This window comes from Amphibalanus amphitrite, unplaced genomic scaffold, assembly GCF_019059575.1.
Source record: "Amphibalanus amphitrite isolate SeventyFive unplaced genomic scaffold, NRLGWU_Aamphi_draft 000553F_arrow, whole genome shotgun sequence".
NCBI classification, from domain to species: domain Eukaryota; kingdom Metazoa; phylum Arthropoda; class Thecostraca; order Balanomorpha; family Balanidae; genus Amphibalanus; species Amphibalanus amphitrite.
Window position 1 is genome coordinate 80,891 of NW_024882047.1, and position 23,348 is coordinate 104,238.

The 23,348-nt window shown below is 53.5% G+C and overlaps 1 protein-coding gene across 2 annotated transcripts in view; it reads right to left on the reverse strand.

The window, feature by feature from the left end:
• Positions 1–330: 330 nt before the first annotated feature.
• The window catches only part of LOC122393783 (tudor domain-containing protein 7A-like), a 28,632-nt gene continuing 5,614 nt past the window's right edge, over positions 331–23,348 (reverse strand). For both annotated transcript variants that reach the window (XM_043390159.1, XM_043390160.1), the window contains exons 2-17: positions 22,572–22,686; positions 22,208–22,305; positions 21,691–21,844; positions 20,878–21,331; positions 20,452–20,590; positions 19,840–20,016; positions 18,870–19,040; positions 18,380–18,553; positions 17,733–17,828; positions 17,320–17,565; positions 16,569–16,694; positions 15,643–16,044; positions 15,217–15,362; positions 14,174–14,435; positions 2,755–2,912; positions 331–1,200 (exon numbers count right to left, since the gene is read on the reverse strand). In XM_043390159.1, coding sequence (XP_043246094.1) covers positions 795–1,200; positions 2,755–2,912; positions 14,174–14,435; positions 15,217–15,362; positions 15,643–16,044; positions 16,569–16,694; positions 17,320–17,565; positions 17,733–17,828; positions 18,380–18,553; positions 18,870–19,040; positions 19,840–20,016; positions 20,452–20,590; positions 20,878–21,331; positions 21,691–21,844; positions 22,208–22,305; positions 22,572–22,650 — 3,288 coding nt within the window. In that variant the 5' untranslated portion in view covers positions 22,651–22,686 and the 3' untranslated portion in view covers positions 331–794. The remainder of the gene's footprint in view (positions 1,201–2,754; positions 2,913–14,173; positions 14,436–15,216; positions 15,363–15,642; positions 16,045–16,568; positions 16,695–17,319; positions 17,566–17,732; positions 17,829–18,379; positions 18,554–18,869; positions 19,041–19,839; positions 20,017–20,451; positions 20,591–20,877; positions 21,332–21,690; positions 21,845–22,207; positions 22,306–22,571; positions 22,687–23,348) is intronic.

Consider the following 23,348-nt stretch of genomic DNA (forward strand, 5'->3'; position numbering starts at 1 on the left):
AATGTTCTCTACCATTGCGTCAACTTGGTCTAGACCGCGTCAATTGATAGTGTGTGATGGTGTGTACTGCGTAGGCACAGCCTTCGCCATACCACGTCGAATAATTCGTCATTTCGACGAAGCCGAAAATCATAGCTCTGGGACTATGATTAAAGTTACTCGGAAGTCAGCACATGGACAAACTACGGGCAATGGCTATTTTTGCTTGCACTTTCCCCAGTAATTAGCTTTGGTTTGTCACTCAATCGAGCTGACATCGAGTGAATCATGTTTGCATCCATTGATATGCGCAGTAGCTCAAACCACAAAACCTTTGACAGAAAGATGTACCGTTATGCCAACGTATATTAAATTCTGAACTGCGTAACTGGCGGAGTGCTCTCTTCCAACATACCTAGCCTCGATCACCGTTTGCACGTCACGGCCAACCGGTTTGCTACCGAGATGTCCCACAGACACGGAATAAGACACTTGACTGTGTGTACATTGCATAGCGCCGTTTCACACCACCGTTCTATAATGCTGGGGAGACTATAAAACAGCCCAGCCGTAGTCGTCGCACTGGCTCAGCTGCCGCTGCCCGCGCCGCACGGGCCCCCATCCGCCGAGTATTGTAGCGTGCTGCGCCGGCGCAGTCGGCTAGCAGTATCACAGGGCCGCGCCGGCGCAGTCCAGCGGACTCGCCCACAACACGTGACATTTCGCTACCACACACCCGGATACATTGCTGACGGCTGGAGATATCACGTGACACGGGGAATCCCCGGCACGGTGGCGGCGGGTTCATCGGTCCATCACACCGTATAGTATTCGCCCGTGTGCACCGCGTTCCCGGCCCGCACCAGCAGCCGGTCCACGTACACATCCGAGTCGCCCGACGTGTCCACCAGGCGCACGATGATGAGCTGCTCACGCGTGATGGCGTCCCGGCTGAAGTCGAGCAGCTCGGCTACGAACGCGCCGCCTCCTCCCTCGGCCGAGAGCAGCCGCTGCAGCGCGATGCAGTCGTCGATCGTCCAGTCGGAGCCAGCCGGCCGCACACCGCCCAGGCGCGCCTTCACCGCCTGGCCAGGCAGCTGCCGGAACGGGTGGGGCAGCGGCTGCACGCAGCTCGGCGACAGAGGCACGTAGCTGAAGTCGCCGTAGTCGATGAACTTGATGGTGACCTCCCCGCTGTCCAGCCGGGTCTCCACTCGCGCCCTGCAGAGGAAGGATGGATGAGATACATCGAATCTCGCAGTAGTCCAGCAAACAGCTCAGCTGCCGACACGCTTTAGTAGTAGACAAAGATCGGTGAGCAGGTAGCTCAGCAGCGGATGGTTCGGCATATCATCGATAAGCACTAAGCAGTTCAGCAGAAAACGCTCAGCAGTTTAGCAGCAGGCTACACTAGCTTAGCAATGATCACTGAAGTAGTTATTACATCGCACACGACTATATGTAATTGCATTCACCGTATGTTCGTAAAAAACCAACACTGATCAGCATTCAAAGACATTCTTGATTTGATTCACTTTAGCGTATCATTTAAGAGTTCCTTTCATATCAGATAACCACCACATTCTAATGCTTTGCAAAAATCATACACAAAGACCAGGGAACAAGCTAAGCTCATGAAACAAACTGAAAATTCGCCGTTTGAGTGACAGCCTCGTTAAATGTCAGGGACACGGCCGCCAACGGGGAACCCGCCCAAAAAGCGACATGTGTGCGGAGGGAGACAATCCGGTTTGTGTGTGTATGTGTGTGGGGGGTGGGGAACACCCTCGACGTAGTTGGCGTGCGGGACCGGGGAAATTATGTGGCGGTATGAAATCCTGGTTGTCAATCGTCCGATATCCAACGCCCCGCTAAATGTCTTTTCCCGGGGCGAGTGACGACTGTTGGTCGATCACAGCCGCAGCAGTGAGGGGTGGGGAGTGGCTCTACATACAGGGGGAGGGGTCCTGGGGACCGTTTATCAGTGGGCGAGGGCCATTGAGGGGAGATAAAGAGTCTTCTGCCCGTAGACTGGAACCTTGGGGGAGAGCTGGAAGGCCTGCCTGTCTGTAGATTGGGACAGGCGAGGGATTTGCTGTTGATAATGATGATAATATGGTTTTGATGATGGGATTTGTGGTTTTAGGGCGCCCGGACTTCAGAGGCCATCGACATTTATCGCACAGTTGGAGTATTGAGGGGCGGCAGTGTGATGTCTGTCTCTGAAGAGAGGAGGCGGTGATGACATGGATGACATTCGATCGGTCCAATCACGGGAATAGCGGGCAGGGGGAGGGAGGGACGGGGATGGGGTAGGTCATGACATCAGGTGTCAGCACTGACGCAGGGCAACCAACGCCGAGAGCAAGCGACTAGAAGCTAGTGGCAGGTTTGCTTTTGAATATCGATTTTTGATATCGCTGACGATGCAGTCGATGTCGATATGGCTATCTGGCGAAGAGCTCACCAGGTACGAGTATAAGGAAAATTAGTAACAATAAAAAAAATGATTGCACTATGTAGGAAAAATAATGCTGCTTTCAAGGTCCAAGATGCCGCAGCGCCGAGAGTTTGTCGACGCAGTGTTCAGTTAAAAAAGTTTTATTCGTAAGTCTTTCACTCAACCACTCTTCCCCACTTGCTCGGGACGGCGCAAATGAACGCACCCGTGCTCTCTCTCTCTCTCTCTCTCTCTCTCTCTCTCTCTCTCTCTCTCTCTCTCTCTCTCTCTCTCTCTCTCTCTCTCTCTCCCCTCCCTCTCTCCTGCTGTCGTACCGGTACCAGACGCCGTCCTCTGGGTTTTTCACCGCGCAGAACTGTCCGCTGACGATATCACCCGTGTCCAGCGGTCGAACGTTGGCCGGGTCGCCGTAGTGTTTCTGCATCGTCGACATCAGGTTGCTGAGTTTCACACCCTCCATGTATGGTTGGACCTGATCGGAGAACGTTGGGTCAGCCAGCGGGCCGTGATATCACAGTATGTGAGACGTGCGGTGACAGTCCTGGCCCGTGAGGCCACAGTCGTGCTTCGGCAGACCGACGGCGGGCATGCCCAGTGACTTTAGGGCCGGGTTCACATATGTTTGTTTGTTAATTGGGGCTTTAGGGCGCGCCAACTACTTAGGTCATTTTGCGCCCATAACGTCGTTTTAATAAAACAAGTGTGTCAAAAGAGAGAACCTTCTAGATACGAAGACTTAAAAGTAAATGACTCGATATAAAAGAGCAAGGTAAGATAAAGCAGCGCAAGAGTGTCGTCCTAGACAACTGACTAGATGTAAGGACTAGAGAGGACTAGTTGGATTTAATGTCAGGTCGAGTAAATCACTTGGAAGTTGATCGAACGGATAAAGGAGAAAATGTTGCCGGATAAAACCCAGGGTGAGTCGTCACCCAGAAGGTGGCGGATAGTGGTATCCGGAGCGATGCGCCCGAGATAGCGTGTCCGGTTCGGTTCAGCGAGAGGACAAGATAAAAGCACGTGAGAGACAGTGAGAGGCACGGCGCACCGACTGCATGTGGGTTGTTCCTCTCCACGGAGGAGATAGCCATGAGTCGCGTACGTATGACCAATACGTAATCTGCAGAGGGCCACTTCCTGGTGCCTGTTGCTTTGGAAGCAAGACTGCCAGGGCTCCAAGGTAGGCTTTACGCTCCGCAGCTTCCCAGATCCTTGGAGATGCCACTCTGCCTGCCAGCTTGACATCGTGAAGGTTTGGATGGCTGGGTAAAAATCACGAGCCGGCAGGGGCAAACGCCGAAGGCATGGAGCCGCGGCCGCGCGTCTCGCGGCCGCGTCGGCGAGCTCATTGCCAGTTATACCCACATGGCTTGGAATCCAGCAAAACTTAATAGTTTTGCCTGACTGCTCCACCGACGTGAGCCGAGATAAAATGTCTTGGACTATCGGATTGTCTGGGTTAAACCTCTGTATAGCCAGCAGGCTGCTGAGAGAATCCGATAAAATGAGGTAAGACAAGTTGTCAGACACCTCGATAAAACACAACGCCTTCTCGATTGCAACGAGCTCGGATGAGGAAAACGGAGGCAGAGGAAGGCAATGAAAAAGTGCGCGTGTCGCGACCAGCCACGAAAGCGCAGCCGACGCCGTCCTCCGTTTTCGAGCCGTCTGTAAACACCGAGATAAAACCGTCGTATGACGCAATGTGTTCCAATGTCCGTGCTCGTTGCGCACATGGCGGTAGGTCGTCCTTCTTGACCTCAGAGAGCGTGAGGTCTACTTGCGCTGGAGCGTATTTCCATGGCGGAGAGGGCGTACCCCACGTACGTCGCACTTCACGGAACTCTATGTTGACTGTAGAAAAGAGCTCTTTTATGCGCAATCCGAAGGAGACCGATTGTCGCACTCTGTCAAGACGATTAAAATCAGGAGAAAAGACGTACGGATACGTCGGATGTCCTGGGAACTGGCAGAGTTTCAGTGCGTACCTCATCCCCAGCATCTGACGGCGGAGAGATAGTGGCGGTTCGTGTGCCTCGGCGAGGAGGCTGCTCTTGGGCGACGTGCGGAATGCACCTGTGGCAACACGTAGCGCCGCGTGGTGCACGGAGTCAAGAGCCTTTTTACTGGATTCGCTGGCAGAGTCGTAAACAAAGCATGCGTAATCCAGTTTCGATCGGACGATCGACCGATATAAAAGAAGGAGCGTCCTGCGGTCCGCGCCATAAGATGTGCGGGCAACACATTTTAAAACGTTCAGGAATTTAAAACATCGTTCCCGAAGCGTTCTAAAATGTTCTCTATACGTCAAACGACTGTCAAAAAATATCCCAAGAAACTTCGCCACCGGCCGAGTAGGAATCACCTGTCCACGGAGCTTGATTCCCAAGGCTAAGTCGTCGCAGCGGCGGCGGCAAAAGTGCATAGCGACGGTCTTAGTTGTTGAAAAACGAAGGCCGTTGTCGTCGCTCCACCTCTCTAGACGGGTTACAGCGAGCTGCAACTGTCTGGCAACGTGACGGGCGGTCGTGGCAGAAAGCCAGATCGCGAAATCATCGACAAATAGCGATCTGCCGATGGATGGTGCAAGTTTGTCGCCAATATCATTGATCGCCACAGCGAACAGCGCCACACTGAGAACTCCGCCTTGGGGAACCCCGTTCTCTTGCGTAAAACTGCTCGAAAGACAACTGCCAACTCGGACTTTGAACCGACGATCCGATAAAAAGTTCTTGATAAAGAGGCCCATCCGGCCGCGTATGCCGTACTTGTGTACTTTGGAAAGGATTCTGTGTCGTAACACTGTATCATAGGCCGCCTCAATATCAAAGAACAGTGCTCCAAGGTGCTTCTTTTCAGTAAAACAGGTGCGTATCTCGGTGTCGAGGGCTAAAATGTGGTCAACAGGGCTGCGGTGCTTTCTAAAACCGCACTGGGCGTTTGTAAAAACACCGTGATGTTCCAGAAACCAGCTAAGACGCACATTGACCATCTTCTCCATCAGCTTTGAAAGCGATGATGTGAGAGAGATGGGCCGATAGTGGAGAGGGTCATGTCCCGACTTGCCAGCCTTCAAGATAGGAATGATAGTGGCTTCTCGCCAGGTCTCAGGGAAAGTGCCAGTCTCCCACAGCGAATTGAAAGTTGCTAGCAGCGCCTCGAGGGCAACTGCCGGGAGATGACGGAGCATGTCGTTGTGGACAGCATCCGGACCTTCTGAGACGCTGCGCAACGAGCTGATGGCAGACGTGAGTTCAGCCATAGAGAAAGGCTCGTTGTACACCAAATTTTCAGCTGTGCTGAAGTCCACGGCGGCTGGTGCAGGTCGTGAGGACGGCTCTCCTCGGCAGCGCTGATAGAGTGCACGGCCTATCGTCTCTGCGACGTCTGAAGGGTGAGATATGTCCGTGTTGTTCACTCTTAAAACCGGAAGCGGAACAGAGCTGAACCGGCCTTCAATGCGCTTCATGCGTGCCCATATTTGGGTCGTAGGAGTAAAACGGTTTAAGGAACTTACGTAAGTGCGCCATGAAACAGCCTTTGCCTCCTTTAAAACGCGTCGGGCAAAAGCCCGCGCTCTCTTAAAAGCGATGAGGTTCTCAGTAGTACTACTCCGGTCAAACTTTCTAAAAGCGCGCTTCCTGGCACGAATCGCATCTCCGCATTCCTTGGTCCACCACGGGACCGGAGGACGACGAGGCTGACTCGACGTCTTGGGTATGCACCCGTTTGCGGAGTCAATGAGTAAACATGTAAAATCCTCTGTAGACATCACAGAGGGGTCGGCTCTGGATAAAACAGAGGCCTCTACAGCGGCCTGGAATTCGCCCCAGTCGGCTTTCCGAACATTCCACCTAGGTGGACGGTTGCCTGACACTGGGGACTCCTGGTGCTCCAGCCACACTGGGAAGTGGTCGCTCCCGAGTGGGTCGTCATGGACGGACCAGGTAAAAAGCTGAGCTAGCCGCGGACTGACTAAGCTCAGGTCCAGAGCCGATGTTTGACCGGAGGGTGTTGTAAAATGGGTGCGCTGTCCTGTATTTAAAATACACAGCGCCTCATCGCGGATAAAGGATTCTAAAAGTCGACCACGAGTGCCAGTCGTGTCGCATCCCCACGCCAGGCTATGGGCATTAAAATCGCCGACTACCAGGACCGGAGGTGGAAGCTCATCGACAAGTCGATGTAGCTCAACCACCGGGAGCGCTATACCTGGTGGAAGGTATAAAGAACAGACTGTCAGCTCCCGGTGGTTGAAATCAACTCTAGCGGCCACTGCTTGCAGAGGGGTCTGCAGCGAAATGTGGCGCGCAGGCACACTGTGGTGCACTGCCAAAAGTACACCTCCATGGGCAATGGTCGGGGTGTCTAAGTCTCTTCTAAAAACAGAGTAACCCTTGATGGCAAAGGTAACGTTTGGCGCTAGCTTGGTCTCCTGGAGACCTAAAACAAGGGGTGTGCGCCAACAGATAAGAGACTGTAGGTCCTGGTAGTTGGCCCGGAGGCCTCTACAGTTCCACTGTAGAATAAAAGGCGTGGTTAAAAAGGCGCAAATAGGGCGCGTATAACATGAGGCAAAGGCGCACACAGATACCTGACTGACCACAAAAAAGGGTAAAAAGCACCGAGAGAAATGCACCTGGTAAAAAAGCGCAATAGCGCGAAAAAGATAAAAGGATAAAAGAGGAAATGACTAGACTGAAAGACTAGACTAGTTCCTCTAACTCCGAGGAGGCGCTCCCCCCGTAACGGATACGGGGATGCCCCGAGCCCTCTCGGTGTAGCCTCCCTTCAGCAGAGGCAGATCGGGCGTGGCTCGAGCCCTGCTGGGGCTTTTTCGCCCGGGGGGCGTCACCCTCCGAGGGCGACCAGCTCGGGGGCGTCTGCCGCTTGGCGAGGCGCCCTGGAGCCGCGGAGGGCTGTTGCCGCCCCGACGGGGATGTCGGGGCGGCGGCCTGTGTCCTCGACACAGGCGTCTCTGGCAGCGGCGGTGGTGGCCGCCGCTGCGGAGGTGGAGGAGGCGGCGGGGGACCCATGATGGGCCGAGTCCCCGCCTCAGGTGTCTCCGGGGTGTCAGCGGCAACAGCCGCATTGGCACTCCCGGAGGCGGAGTCGGCAGACGAGGCTTCCTTAGCCTCGAGGGCCTTCTGGACGAGGCGAGCCCTCCTCGCCTCTCGTGCCCTCCTCTCCTCCTCTCCCCGCCGCAGCGCCTCCTGCACCGCCGTAGACGGTCGGGGGCGGGGCGGGGTGGGTGGCGCCTTACCCTGCGCCGGGGGGCGCCGACCACCCTGTCGGCGCTGGACGACGGCCCAGCCGTCTCCATCTGCACCGTTCGCGGCTGGAACGGGACTGGGTGGACCCCACACTGACTCTTGAGCAGCCTGCTCTGTGTTGCTCGGCGGCGCACGAGGCGCCGTGGTGTCCGCTGAGTCACCAGTGGCTACGACGGTGAGGCCAAATCGTTTGAGAAGCTGCACGAGCTGTGCTACACTCATCTGGGAGGCATCGGTAGAGTTTGTGACTCTCACCTTCTGGGCATACGAGGTCTTCGGGTGACTCTGGTTGTACACCTCCCGGGCCTCTTTGAAAGACAAATTTCTGGTAGCCTTGATGGTCATGATCTCTTTCTCCTTGACGTATGCAGGGCAAGACCTATCATACGCGGAGTGCGGCGTCTGCCCCTCTCCGCAGTTGACGCATCGGGGGGTCTCCGAGTCACAGGTTTCGTCAGTGTGGTCCTGCGAAGCACACTTGGAGCACGTGGGTCTTCCTCGGCAGTTGTCCTTTGTGTGGCCGAAACGTTGGCAGCGGAAGCAGCGCATGGGCGCTGGGACGAAAGGCCGCACGCGAACCTTCACGTAGCCCACGCGAATCTCACTCGGCAAGTCAGTAGAGTCAAAAGTCAGAATGGGGGCATTCCACGTCAAGTGGGACAAAAAATGATCATTTTGAACCTCACCTCCTCCGATTTTTGCGAAACTTTGTGAAACTACTCATCTATATGTGAAAAGAATGGAGACATATTTTTGTCAAGATATGACGTCACGTTTCCGAGATACACGTCATCAAACATTGACTTAGGCAAGGCACATTATCATCTTTAGAGCGTCATAACCATTGAAGTTTTAGACATATCACCACGAGACAAAGTGTGAAATGGAGGGAATAGGTCAGGCTTTAATTTGAGGATAACAATATTGACGTTATTAACTAATTAGTGAACTTAATTAAAATTCAAAAAATAAATTTTGATTTTCTGAAAAATGGGTACCCTTCGATTTTGCTGATTTTTACATATTTTATTCTCCTATAAATTAGCTACATCATATAAAAAATCCAGAATGGGCCGACGTCTACGTAACTGCCTTTTGGACTTCGGAATGTCTGGCACTCGCGTGTTTCGTTTTAGCAACAAAGGAGAGGCGCTACCCGGAGATGCTTCTTTCTACCCCAAACCAAAGCAAACCCAACCTGACCTGACGTGACCTGACCTAATCTAACACGCGTAAACATGTACAGCCCTCATGGCAGTTGTCGACTGGCCAAATGCTACCGAGATACGAACATTAGCCCTCACGACAGTTGGGGCATTCCACGTCAAATCGAACAAAAATCGGCTGTTTTGCACCTTACCATCAGCGATTTCATTATAAATTTGTGAGCGAGTTCCTGTGTCGCCCCGGACATTACATCGATGTTTTTTGCACATTCTGACCACAGGTCTTCTAAATATAGGGCATCAAATTTTTACAAAATGTTGCATCTTTATATTTTTAAACGACCATAACTTTGGTTGTACTTGTTTGATTTGAATGAAATAAACCTTACTGTTTAGGTAATTTCTTAACCATTTGTTTAGAATTGCACCTGCTTAAATATATGACCTTGAAATTTGCTTAACTCTGTTCTTAAGCACAAAAATTAAAATAGCAAAAAACACGTCACCTTCGATTTGGCTCATTTTTATATATTTTACTGCCTACCATATTCTTAACAACCTGTGAAAAAATTAGAGTGGGCCATTCATAAGTTTTGAAGAAAATGGCACATTTGCAAACGTATGTTAGCACGCGCAGTGGAGGGGGAAGAGCGAATTTCGCCCCACCCCTCCTGTTTTTCGCCAATATCTCATAATATTAATGCAAAAGTAATTGTGGCTACTTGTCCAGAATTGAATTGCACATCTCATCGTGCAAGCAATAAGAAAATCGGTTCACAACTGTTCTAGTAATAGCGGTGTAAAGTGACCATCCTGTCGCCGCGGCGACGCGGCGACTCGGCAGCCGGCGCCGACCGGCGCTACGCGCCGCCTGAATTGTAGACTGTGCCGGGACGGAACGGAACTATTCCCTCTTTACATCGCGCTCCTTAGCGCTGATTACGTTCGATTCGCGTCAAATTTTGTGAGAAGACTAAGAAATGTACAGGCAATCTTATAGTGAAAGAATTTTGAAAATCAGTTGGTAAACAATTGAAATATGAACGTGTAAACACAAAATTGTGATTGTTGCGTTTCCCGCGTCGGCCGATCCCGCCTCAGCCGGCGACATGTTACTCTTAGCAGGCCTCTAACTGCCATATTTATTATTGGATTAACTAGAAATTCCCCATGCATACTCAAAAATGTATGTTCTTTCGTATAGTGAAGATAAAAAGACGTGAAGATATCGTTGCGTGATAATGTTTTCGTTGAATTTACTTCATGATGCATTTCCACACGGCTCAAAATTCATCGCAAAATACCGTTTGCCTGAGACACTTTTACTATGGAACTTGAATGCTTGACTACGATGACTATGCATTTCCATTCTCGCAGAGTTTGGGATATCACTAATCAGCAATCATTCATTTCAGAAAGTGTACACAAGGAAGCATATCTTGACTCTGTCTTTCAAGGTCACGCGCGGTTGCGTGATGTTGATGCATGAAAACGGGGTTTGCCGCGAAAGTTATGAATGGCCCACTCCAATTTTTTCACAGATGGTTAGGAACATTGTGACGGACATAATATGTAAAAATTACCCAAATCGAAGGTGACGTGTTTTTTGCTATTTAAATTTTTCTGTTTTAATTCAAGGTCAAGTGCATTTCAAGGTCACTTCAATTTAATTTTATAATTAAAAATTAAAGCCTTATCAATTGCCTACAAGACGCTGTTAATATCATTTTGATACCAGAAAAGGAACCGGAGTTATAGACATTAAAAAAATTGGTGTGTGGCATTTTTGGCTATATTCGATGACCTATATCTCAGCAATACGTTATCAAATTGCGAAAATATTATACGTAACTCAGTTTTGAACCATGCCCAGTCTGCCTACAAATTTTCAGAAAAATCGAAGGGGATGACGGATTTCGGTGTTTGATTTGACGTGGAATGCCCCAGTTGCCGGCTGGCCAGATGCTACTTAAAAAACAAATGCGTGTTTAACACTTCAGGCTGACCCGCTGCGAGCCAGCGACCTTTAGATTTCGAGGTGGGTACACTCGGCACACTTACTACTAAGCCACGAAGATAGCTGGTCATCGTAAGCCAGTTTTTAATGATGAAATTGGGCATTCTCCGGGCAGCGCCTCTCTTTGGTTGCAAAAAGAAAATACGCCTGACTCTCCCAGCGCTAGGGGAGAAAAGCCCGGTTTAGCCAAAAAAGTATTAAAAAAAGGAATTTGAATTGTAGGCGGGGAACTTTATCGTGTGCCAATTTCATGGTCCTAGATCAATATATTCAAGATCAAATGAGGTTAAACGTGATCAAATTTGCTATAGTGACTATTTTGCGTTTATACGCCCATAGCTCTAAGAGATACTGGCCGATTTTCCTATTTCTTCCTTTATACGACATTTGTAGTGTTATGAGAATCTCTAGTTAATCTTACCATAAATTTGGCAGTTAGTGGCTTGCTAAGAGTAAGATGTCGCCGGCAGAGGCGGGGATCGGCCGACGCGGGAAACGTCATAGTCACATATTGTGTTTGCACCCTAATAATTTAAGTTTACCAGTTGATTTTCGTATTTATTTGAACATTAGATTGCCTGTACATTTTTAAGCCTTCACACAAAATTTGACACGAATCGATCATAATCAGCGGTAAGAAGCGCGGTGCAAAGATGGAACCGTCCCGCGCCGGCACAGTCTACCATTCAGGCGGCAACGGCCGGCGCCGGCCGCCGAGCCGCTCCGACAGGAATGTTTGACTTTACACCGCTATTACTAGAAAAGTTGTGGACCGATTTACCTATTTCTTGCACGGGAGGATTTGCAATTCGATTCTGGACAGATACTGAAAGTTTAACGTTAATATAATAATTATGTCGTGAATTATTGGCGATAAACTGGTGGGGTTAGCGAAATCGGCCCCTTCCAACGCCCGTGCTACGTTGCACTACTTGTTGCTATATCATCCAAAGTTATCGTTGGCCCACTCTAATTTTCTCAGCACCTGTGCCTTACGTGTAGTGGAAGACAATATCTAAATTTGAGCAAAATCGAAGGGTACCCATTTTTCACAAATTACATTTTCAGAAATAAATTCAAAATAAAATAAATTCAAAATCACCGAAAAATGTAAAAATTGTCAAATTTTACTAGCATAACTCCTTATGTACACGTTTCAGTTTGTTTGAAATTAATAACTTCAAAAATGTTGAAGCTATAGATCTTTCAAGATTGCAATACACGTCCAATTCTGCTCAAAAAGCAGAAGTTTAGCGACTTGTATCTCTGTAGCCCGAGGGCAAATGACAAAATCCTTTCACTCTCAGAGGTTTCACCCAATAGCCAATAAGTATACCAAGTTTGAACAAAATCGCAGAGGTGGCCGATTTTGGCTGTCCCGGTTGACATGGAATGCCCCAATGATGTTGTTTGTCGAGACCGTGCCTCTCTTCGTCATGATGCGGCGAGCCGCTGTCACGCCGAAATCGGCGAGCCCGTCCGCAATGTCCTCGTCGCTCACTCCCCTCAGATCGAAGCAGTTAATGACCCCTCGTGAGGAGTTCTTAGAGCGGTGGGGCTCCACTGTAAGCGGGATGGAGACGAGCCTCCGGCCGGATGCCCGTCCCTCGGAGAATACGAAGCGAGTAGCGTCCAACGCTTTCGCCGCCTCCTCGCTTTTCTTGAATTCGACCTCCAGCGCGCCATCACGCATCCGGTCACAACGAACGATCGAACCAAACCGGTCGCAGCCATCCTTCCGCTGGAAGGGCGTCAAGGAGCTCAGCTCCCTGTCGGCGCTCCGGAAGATGAGGATTTTTGGATTTTTGGGTCTTGGATCGTGCAGCGTTCGCCCGTCGGCCGAGGCCGGCGGGCGAGAGTCGGCCGAAGCCGAAGGATTGGTAAGAGTGGGGGAAGGGGGGTTGGTCGAGTTATCCATGCGAGTGTGCTTGGTCTCCGCCAGCTCGGCCGCCGACGCTCCGCAACGGCGCCGCTACAAGGCCTGGGACGGCCGAGCTGACTGTACGGGACTTGGCGGCACCTTCCGAGGGGGAGAGAGAGGCTCACCACCCCCCACGGTCGGATACCGCCTCCTCCCTTGACGCCTCGCCGAGTCACCGCCAGGGGCAGCGACAGATCAGCCCCACCGACGGAGGACGAGCACAAGTGCCCGAACCCCGCCGGCGACACCTCTCCGACACCACCCCCGGCGGCATCACGACTGGGAATGGCTCCTCAAGTGCGGCGCCCCACTGAGTGTCCCGCCCTTACAGAACTCAGGGCCAAAGAGGCGTGTTGCCCAGCCACCGCGACTGGCTCCGCACGGTGGGGGGCTCAACCTCCAGGATCCCGTTGTCCTGGGGTACGGGTCGGCTCGCCTAGCCTAGTAAAACCGGCTGGTACCCGAGGGGACGCCACTCCCCTTACACTAGCCCAACTCGGCTGTGTTCCTGCGGGTGCAAAAACAACGAAAAAGGGGAGAAAAGGAATCAGAAAGCTGTGATCGAACGAAACGCGGACATCCGGTGAGAAGCAAAGCAAAAGCAAACAAAGACCGCTCATGAGAAACAAAACCACGGAAACCGAGAAAAGTCGGGCCGTACCATCTGTCCATCCAGCGATCAAAGTAAGTCGTAGGCAAGCATGGGTCAAGCTGGGGCCGAGGGGGTGCTACTCCCCTTGCTGGCCGAGGCCAGGGCCGCCGCGGGGCAAGGGCCCAAGGAACCCAGTCCGACAGCAACCCGAGCCACTGCCAACCCCCTGCGGGGCCAATCCTGCAGACAATCCATCCAGTAAGCAAGGCAAGTCCAGGTCAAACGCGCGTCAAGCTGGGGCCGAGGGGGCGCTACTCCCCTTACTGGCCGAAGTCACAGCCGCCGCAAAGCCGGGGCCAGGTTACCCCGGCTAAGCAGCAGCTCTGACCACGGTCAGCCCCCTGCGGGGGGGTTCACATATGACATTTGGCCGACAAGGTTAGGTGGTCAGCAGCGGGCAGACGGGCTCACACCGGTCACAGGGGCTCTGACCACCGGCCGGCTCACTGACAAAGGCATGTTCAAACTTTACTCATGCATGTCAAGCGTTGAAATGCCTAGCGCCTTAAACATCATAACTAGTGTTGGTTATCAGCAGATGTAAAAAATCACCCAGCAAAGTGGGTAAAATGCACCACATGGTACGCGTCGAACAACGAATGAATACAATATCATTAGGCACAAACGTCTTTCTGTTCTATAATCTGTCCTTTAAAAGCGCACAATGTAAGATGTGTAGGATTGCGTATCTGCGCTCGACTTACATAAATGTTCCAGGGGCTAGAGCAGCAGGACACTGTGACGTCCAGATATCCGTCTCCGTCGCGGGGCACCTGGTACTGGCCGATGGGCTGAGAGTCGCCGGCGGTGGGCGGCGACGGGTCGGCTAACCTCAGACGCTGGAGCTGCTCAGTGGGGCTGGGAGAGCCGCGCGCCAGAGCCGGGGTGGCGGGCACGGAGGCCGGCGGCGGCTGGCACGAGTCGGGCCGACTCGATACGGACGACTGGCGGCTGGTGGTGGGGCGCCTGGCGGGGAGAGGGAGGGATGCAGTCAGCTCCAGTCGGGATACCGCAGAGCGGTATGAAGCGGCGCACTTAGGTATAGATAATTAAAGAACCCATCGACCCACACAGCAATGGTCCAATGGAGCCCGATTCAGGACAATGCGTTAAAACTATGGCACAAATAAAGCTGTGTGTCGGGCGAGCACAATGTCGAACTGGTATACTACAGTGCAATACCTAAGTGCAATACAACAAACATTTTATCACATGTTATAGTGCACATTAGAAGGAAGCGTAATCATAGAGCACAGTAGAGTGCACACACAAAACACATCACCACAGATGAAACGTGCTCTACACTAGCATGCGGCGGGTAGGTCACATGGGGAAATAATGAATAATTCACAAGTTCAACCGTACAAAGTTCACAGAGAACGTTGGGTCATGGGGTCTGATGAACTGATGGTGGTTTAGGGAATGATTCATATGAACACTCTGCGGTCGAGTGACCCTGTGCGGTAGATAAGTTTGCGAGCGCTTCACTAATAAAAATGTCATTCTAAGCAAAATGACTGATTATTATAGACGCCGGAAAACACGCCATCCGGTCATTAGACTAGGCAAGCGCTGGAACGATCCTAGACGTAGTGCCTGGTGCGCTCACGATCAACTACACCGGCCTCGGTACCGGTTGGGGTGACAGGGACCAGCGCTTCTGGCTCTTACCCTGACATGTGCGCCTCTACCGACTCTTACCTTGACATATGTCCCTCCCTGACCCTTGCCTCGGCACGTGACTCACCCTGACATGTGCGCCTCCACCTGCAGCGTGGCGTTGATGGAGACGAGCTCGTTGTTATCTATCCGTTTGTACGCGTCCACCTCTGGACAGCCCGAGTCGGGCTGGGCGGTGACGCGGAGCACCACACGGGTGCCGCCGTCAGGTACCTGTCGTCGGCAGTCAGCGGCAAGCGTCAGCAACGCACGTCAAGATCAGGTCAGGATTGGAATATCATCAGGTTGTATTCAAGTCATCAACGGTAAGACTATCGATAAGCCAACGTATCCCGCAAAATTATCTTACTGCTGAGCCACTGTCTCACGCCAAACTACTACTTCGGTTAGCCAATTTGACCATTGAACTGACTCATTGACCAGCCATTTCAGTGAACCACGGTGTCCCAAAATTATCTACCATTTCAATGAGCCAGTCCGCCCTTTCACCTACCATTTCAGTGAGTCGCAGTGCGGCCGCGTCGTTAAACTGCACGCCGCTGAGCCGGACCGGCAGCGCCTGCGGCGGGTGTCGGGCCAGCGCCGGCGGCAGCGCGCGCAGCTCCGACACCGGTACAGTCTCCTCGTTGCCGTAGTCGACAAACAGCACGGGCACGGCGCCGTGGGCTGTGGCCAGCGGTCGGGCGCGGTACCAGCTGCCGTCCGTGTATCGGGCCAGCACCAGCCGGCCGGGGGTGACGGCAGAGGGCGCCGGCGCCGGCTCGGCGGCCGCCAGCTCACCGGCCGTCAGCACGCGCTGACACACCTCGTCAGCGGCTGACGAGTCGAGCTGGACGAACAGCCGGCCGTCCTGCGGCGAGACGTGAACGACGAACGCGTCCACGATACCGCCCACCTGAGGCAGAGGGGCCGGGACGGTCAGCAAGCGGGGGTCAGCGGTCAGAGGTCAGCGGTCAGAGGTCAGCGGTCAGCGGGGGCCGTGCGACCGACGGCCAGGGACGGTGCTAGATTCCTCGTTGGCTCAGGCACAACAAAGCTAACCAGTTGTGGAGTTGATTCTCTGATCGCCGCCAAAGCATCGGTTAGCGGCGAGGCTTCCAACCAGCTAGGGAAGCCTCGTCAGTGCACCTCAGCTCTGCAGAGGTGCACACTGATTTCTTTCTCCATTTTGCTACAATTTGATTCGTCAAGCCAAAGAAGCCCAGCTTATGATTAAGGAATGGGGGCACCATTGTCCCGGGGGCTATCAATTATCATCACTGAAGGCAGTTGGTAAGTCAAATATTTTTAGGTTAAGTGGTTATGCATCAGGCTTCAGGCCTAATTCATCTAAGCCGCTCGGTGACGAGAAACAGGGGTCTAGAGAACCCTTCCCATCGACAGAGAGCACAGCTGCGGCTCGCGCGCCGGGTCACTCACGGGCGGCAGCTGCGGCGGCGCCTCCACCTCCGACATGGCCTGCAGCGTCTGGTTAATGTTGACGTCGTCCTCGCCGGAGGTGTCGAACAGCACCACCTCCAGACGGCTGTCCTCGGCGACCACCACCTGGCAAAGGGTCACAGACAGGTCAGGTCAGGGAGGTCAGGGCAGGGCAGGGCAGGGCGCGACGGTCCTCGGCAACCCCCACCTGGCAAAGGGTCAAAGACATGTCAGAGCAGGGCAGGGCAGGGCAGGGCAGGGCAGGGCAGGGCAGGGCAGGGCACGGCAGGGCAGGGCAGAGGTCAGATCAAAGACAAAGCATTAAGCAGGTCAGGCTACTAGCTACCTCAGATTAGTTAGAGGTCAGCTCAGGGGCAGGGACAGGTCGGATCAAGTTAGACATTAACCATCCATCAGGCTTACACTATACGAGTAAAGCAGCAGTCTTGACTGCAGCAGTATTGGGAGCCAGAGGCCGGGAAAACTCGAATATCACCGGTGATATTAAAGTATAAAATAAGACGCACAAATCTGGATCGGTCCCACCCACAAATCAAGTCTAACCCACCAGCAAGGCCGGTAACGCCACGCCCACACCGTTTAGTCAGGTCAGGCCAACTAACTAGCCACACGCAGAGTTCCACAGTTTGTGTTGGACTAGACACTCCACCCGTGTGTCTGTCAACCACCATCCTCCACTCCACTCCAAGTGTCTCTACTCCCCTCCCCTCCTCTCCTCCCCCACCCTCACCTGACAGATGAGGCTCTTCCTGAGCACCAGTCGGCTGAGCGCCTCGGTGGCGCCGGGCCGCTCTCCGTCCACACCACTGAGCGAGGCGTGCAGTGCCTGGCCCGGCAGCTGGCCGAACCGTGCGGCGTCCAGGGGGCGCAGACTGCGAGCCGCCACCAGCTCCGTCAGACCGATGTCGACGAAAAACGCAGACACCATATCGTCCAGGATGTCGGTGACCTGGACACGGTGAGGGGTGCCGTCCACCTGGCGGAGAGGTCAGGGCGGGTCAGGTCAGGTCGGGTCGCTCAGGATAGGCCACTCCCAGACTGAGACTACATCGCTGGCTGACAGGTAGACAATCATTGAGCGCCACGCCATGAATCCATGGTGACGATTACGAAGCCAAGTGTACTCTCGTCCGTGATTCGTACCTGCGCCAGGTAGATGCCTCCGATGACGGGTGTGACGGGTCGCTGCTCCTCCACCAGGCTGACCTCCATTTCCGTCATCAGGTCATCGAGCCGGTCCTGCCAGCACACAGTGTGGGGTTACAATGGACTCGCCATCTAGACCGTCCCGATCAAAAACTGTGGGAGCTAAGTGCTAACACTATCAGCGCTCCGATATACGAGCACAGCACACAAAGGCACATCATAATATCGGCCCGGCTCGCTTACAGCCATGTTCAAAGTCACGCTTAGCTGGGCAATCCCGAATCGACTCAAGTCTGTTGGCACCGATTGTAAATCAAAAGATAAAAGAGAAAAATGACGTAGGAAACGTAGACTAAGCACATACATACACAAAACAACACGGCAACACAAACCCAGCTGCGAGTATCCATGCATCCACCCATGCAACTACCACATAGCTCCCTGTAACAGTCGTCATTTCACAAGCCGAGAAAAAGTCATCATCGCTGTCCGCTGAAGATCAGAAGGGAGGGGCTTGTACGGTGGGGACGCAAAAATTGAAAAAAAAACCGGCGTCGGTCCATCTCAACCCTTGACCTGGAAAGGTAGTTAGGTCACATGGCGCTCCTCCCGGACCCCGCCGCTCGTCCTTCCCAGCCTCCTACCGTGTATTGTTCGCCGATGAGACGGAAAGCCAGCTGCGATCCACTCAGCACACAGGTGACCCAGACGGGGAACATCTCCTCGTCAGGCAGCTGCACAGTGTCCAGACGGGTGAGACAGCCGGCCGGCGCGGCGGTAGGGGCGGGCGAACCGGGCTCGCCGGCCGGCCCCACCACCTGGTGACGGACGGCACACAGTCAGAGGACATGGCTGGGTAACTGGGGCGGGGGTAAGGTCAGGTCAACACAGGGGGGCATGTTACTCAGAGTTGGTCAGTACAAGATTATCCATTGGCGATGTTTCAGTGACCCATGTGAACAGCACACGAGCTACCACACTACTGGGGATGTAGCCCGACTCACGTAAAATGTCGAGTAGAGGATGCAGTCTGACTGACTCACGTGAACAGCCGAGTAGAGGATGCACTATGTAGTCTGACCCACGGGGACAGCCGAGTAGAGGATGTAGTCTGAGAGTCCTAGTCTGACTCACGTGTACAGCCGAGTAGAGAATGTAGCGGTCGGCGCCGACGCAGTCGAAGCGCACGGTGCCCGAGTCGTAGAGCAGCTCCTCCCAGTTATCGGGGACGCGCTCCTCGAACTGTCGACGGTACTCGTCCGGAACGCTGTCCCGCCATAGGCCGTACCGACGCGTCTCCAGCATCTGTCAGACAGGAACGGCTGGTGAATAACAGCCATATGCCGTACCGACGGGACTCGAGCATCTGGCAAACAGGGGAGATGCTCTGTTCAGTAGCGGCCCACCGCGACTCCAGTTGCATCCAACAAAGGGGAAAGACTGGTGAGCAGTGGCCCAGTTCATGTCGGTGTGAGTATCCTGGTGGCGGGGAGACATTCTGGTCAGTACCGCCAGCACTGGTCAGTGCCAGCCTCAGTCCGCACCGGAATCACTCCAGCATTTGATTCAGAGCGGACAATGGCTACATGATACTGTCCGATCCCACGGCCCTATGCCGTCTTCTCTCCTAGTGAATGCGCACTCTCATATTCTGTGCAGTGCCTCCTGGTGATTCTGTCGGTATAATTACTCTACTGCCTCGTCTTTCCTGTACTGTGCCCTCTCATATCCTGTAGATCCGTCTGATCATTATGTCGGTACTGTACTGTACCGTCTCTCCTGTACCTCCTTTACTCACCCCTGTCGCATTCTGCAGTGACGTCTGGTGATTCTGTCGGTACTGTTATGTACTGTCTCTCCTGTATCTCCTGTACTGCCCTCTCTCACATTCTGCAGTGACGTCTGGTGATTCTGTCGGTACTGTTATGTACTGTCTCTCCTGTATCTCCTGTACTGCCCTCTCTCACATTCTGCAGTGACGTCTGGTGATTCTGTCGGTACTGTTATGTACTGTCTCTCCTGTATCTCCTGTACTGCCCTCTCTCACATTCTGCAGTGACGTCTGGTGATTCTGTCGGTACTGTTATGTACTGTGCCGTCTCACCTGTGCGATCCTGGTGACGATCAGCTGCTGGTCGTCGGTGACGGGCGACTCGCGCTGGCTGTTGTCCTGCTGGCGCCGCTGCCGCAGCTCCTCCAGCGCCATCTTACAGGCGGCGTCCTCGGCCAGCTCGGCCGACGGACTCTCGTCCGGGTAGGTCTGACAGCGCACCTCGCCCACCTGGGGACAGGGAAAGGGTTGGAACGGAGTCGCAACAGCAGTACCATCCAACCCCATGGGCCAGCCGGTAACACCCAGTTCCCAGCGAACCGGCCGGTTAGTCCCCTAACGGACCAGCAAGTACCAGTCAACCCCAACTCCAGCCCCAGCAGAACAGCTATCACCACCGTGCAGCAACGGACCAACCAGCCTAACCCAATCACAGTACTTTACTCTCAGCCTTCAGCGTACACCGGTATTACACGGTAGAATATCCCGTCCGCACGGACAAATAACGTCCAAAGAATGCGTCTGAAAGATACACTCCCAAATCAAGACCAACAGGTAGTGTGTCCTGTGTCCGCAAAGGAACACAAGTTTACAGTTGGGAAATACTCTTACCCAAAACGTGACAAATCTGGTCATCGTAGCGCATTCCACCCCACACACACGTACCGTAATAGTCGAGTAAAAGCTGGGCACCCGGCCGGCCGACTTGGATTTGGGCCGGAACGACACCGTCTCCAGCTTGGCCTCCGGCAGGCCGTGCTGCCGGATGAAGGCCTGAAGCTCCTGTTTGGGAGTGAGGGCGGCCCTGGGGACGGTTGGTACCGGTCAGCGGAGAAGGCAGCTGGTGGCACCAGACCGAGCAATCAATAGGCACTCATTGTGCGGCTTCTGTGGCTTCCGACAGCAGCGAGGGACTGCGATTCGACGACTGGCGGCATTCTCCATACCGTTCATGAAAGCGCAACTTCATACTGCCACGCCCATCATATTGATAGCAGACATTACATCCTATCAAATAAAGTAAGCACTTAAGTAAAATAAAAATGGCACACTAAACGTCAAAAGTATGTGCTAGTTATAGTGACCACGTACCTCGTTTGTTTTTCAACTGGCGCTGGCGCTGGCGCCGGCTGCCGTGCCGGAGCCGGGGTCGGCGTGGGAGCCTTGACCGAGACCGGGGCCGGCGCGGGAGCCCTGGCCGGCGCCGGAGCCGGGGCCGGTGCGGCGGCCGGTGCACTCCACCGCGACTGAGTGTCGGGCGCCGGCCTGTACTGCGGCTGAGACTGCTGGGGCGGCGACCTGGCCGGCTGGGCGACCGGCGGCCGCGCCGCCTGCTGCTGCTGCTGCTGCTGCTGCTGGTATTGCGGCTGCTGCTGCTGGGGAGGCGGCGGCGGTCTGTAGGCGGCCTGCGGGCGTACCGCGGCCGGCTGCGACCAGCGCGGCCGCGGCGGCGTCGGCAGCAGGCCGTGCCCGCTGTTGGGGCGCACATTGATCGCGCGCCGAGGCTGGAAGTTGAACCGCGGCGCAGAGAAGCCGCCGGGCCGCCCTGTCGCCGGGAGGAACGCCGGGTCAGGTCAGAGTAAAATGGCGACGCCAGCATATACCGCTGGTGGCCAGGCATCAGCGGCAGCTCAGTTCCCGATACCGGTTTAGGGGACCGATCGAAGCATTCATACGAACTGGGTCGTAAAAAAAAACCTTCAATGCAGCCCAAGCTTTCAGTGAAAGTCATAGTCCAAGTTATCAACGAAAGACTGAAGGCGTAAATGGTAAAATAACAGCTCCGGTAAATTACTGTCCAGTTCAAAGGGAGCACTTATCCGGTTAGATAAAAGCACACCACCCACACGGCACACCATGTTCCGCCTCTCCCCGCGGAACCGGTCCGCCCCAACCACCACTCACGGGGGCCGTAGCTGGGCCGCGGCACATAGCCGGTGGGTCGGCGCGGCGGGGCCTTCTTCTTGCTGCCCTTTTGGCGCTGCACGAGCGAGGCGATGCCGGCAGTGCTGGCGTCGACGACAAACTGCACTACCGGCTCTGGGCCCGAGTCATCCAGCTGCCAAACATGCGGGGAGGGGAGGGACTCATTACCAGTCATCACCGGAGATATACGGACCCGACTGTGTGGCAGCTACTGGGCATTGGTGTCCACAGGAATGTGTCGCATGTGCGACATTCGATATATTTACTGGACAATAAGTGTGACCCATTGTGTGCAGTAGTAGTCAAAGGACATCGACGCGTCCCGTTGCATGTCTTAGTAGCAGCTGGAATGTGCCCATAATGTGCGGTACCAGCATACCACCAATGTGTCCCGTCAGGTGAAGTACCTGTCCCGCTGCATTTCATGCAGTATACATGAGCGGGCCCGACCCGCATACGGTCGGTCAGACCACTGATCAGACCCAGACTGACTTACCCGCACCACGTCCGGAATCGAGCGCAGGTAGTCCTCCAGACTGCGGTGGCCCGAGTCTCGGAACGGGATCGGGTAGCCCACCAGCGTCTGGAAGTCCCCTGCAAGCGCGTGCCGGTCAGCGACAGACCGCACAGTGGCTCAGTGTAAAACAGATCGGCGACAAATTCGCGACGTCAGCTATCAAAGAACTTCTTCGCCGTGCGCGCCGTGCGCTATACATTCATCTGCAATTGATAGCTGCGATTTTTAACTAATCAAAGCGGCAAACTGACATGGACATTCACATGGATCGAAAGGTTGTGTGTGAAGCAAATAAAAAGGTGTATGATTTTTAACGTGACAGCTACTGGCTTCATTTACTTACTTTTCAGCTCTCGGAGAGTTAGACCACCTTTGGTGGAGATCAGGCAAGAGCGTATTAGGCTCTTCGTTTCGTCGCCCATTTTTTCTTATTTTAGAGATTCACTTCTGCTTCAGATCTATGCAATCACAAGGAAAAATGGTAATTAATACTTTATGCAGTGATACCATTAGTATCACGGCATAAAGTTACCAAGTTAATCTTATAAGCTCACATCGCCGGATTGGGAGCTTATAAGCTCTAATCCGTATATAAGTAACTTTTTTTGTTAAATTCAGTGTCAATTTTTGAGATATGCACCAATAGATGATTATCAAATATTGATATCATCTCTGTTGGATTAGGTGTCGTTGGATTGCTCGATGTTGGATTTCTACATTGTAGCATGGTAGCTGCTAAAAAGGTTCATGGTGAGCGGGAGAAGCTTGTGCATGGACCTAACATTTTCGCCTCACAGTTCTTCGCCCAACTCAATCTTTTTTTCGCATTCCAACATCACTCATTTCTTCGTCTCACAGTTGCTGGCCTTTTCGTGAATAATTTCTCGGTGCGGAAAGTCCACGCTTAAAACTGCACGTCCGAACGCACGATTTGACGCGCAGGTGGACGAAGAAATTTCGGCGCAAACGGACGATTTAACCCTCGCCCGTATTGGTGTTTTGCCAGCCGCGAACGTGTAAGGCAGGGGGGGGGGGGGCGGGTCCAACGGACTTGCCGTTTTGCCCCTGAGTTTCGCTAGAGCTCACAGTGGGGATTTTTCCGATCTAGCGCCTATTAATT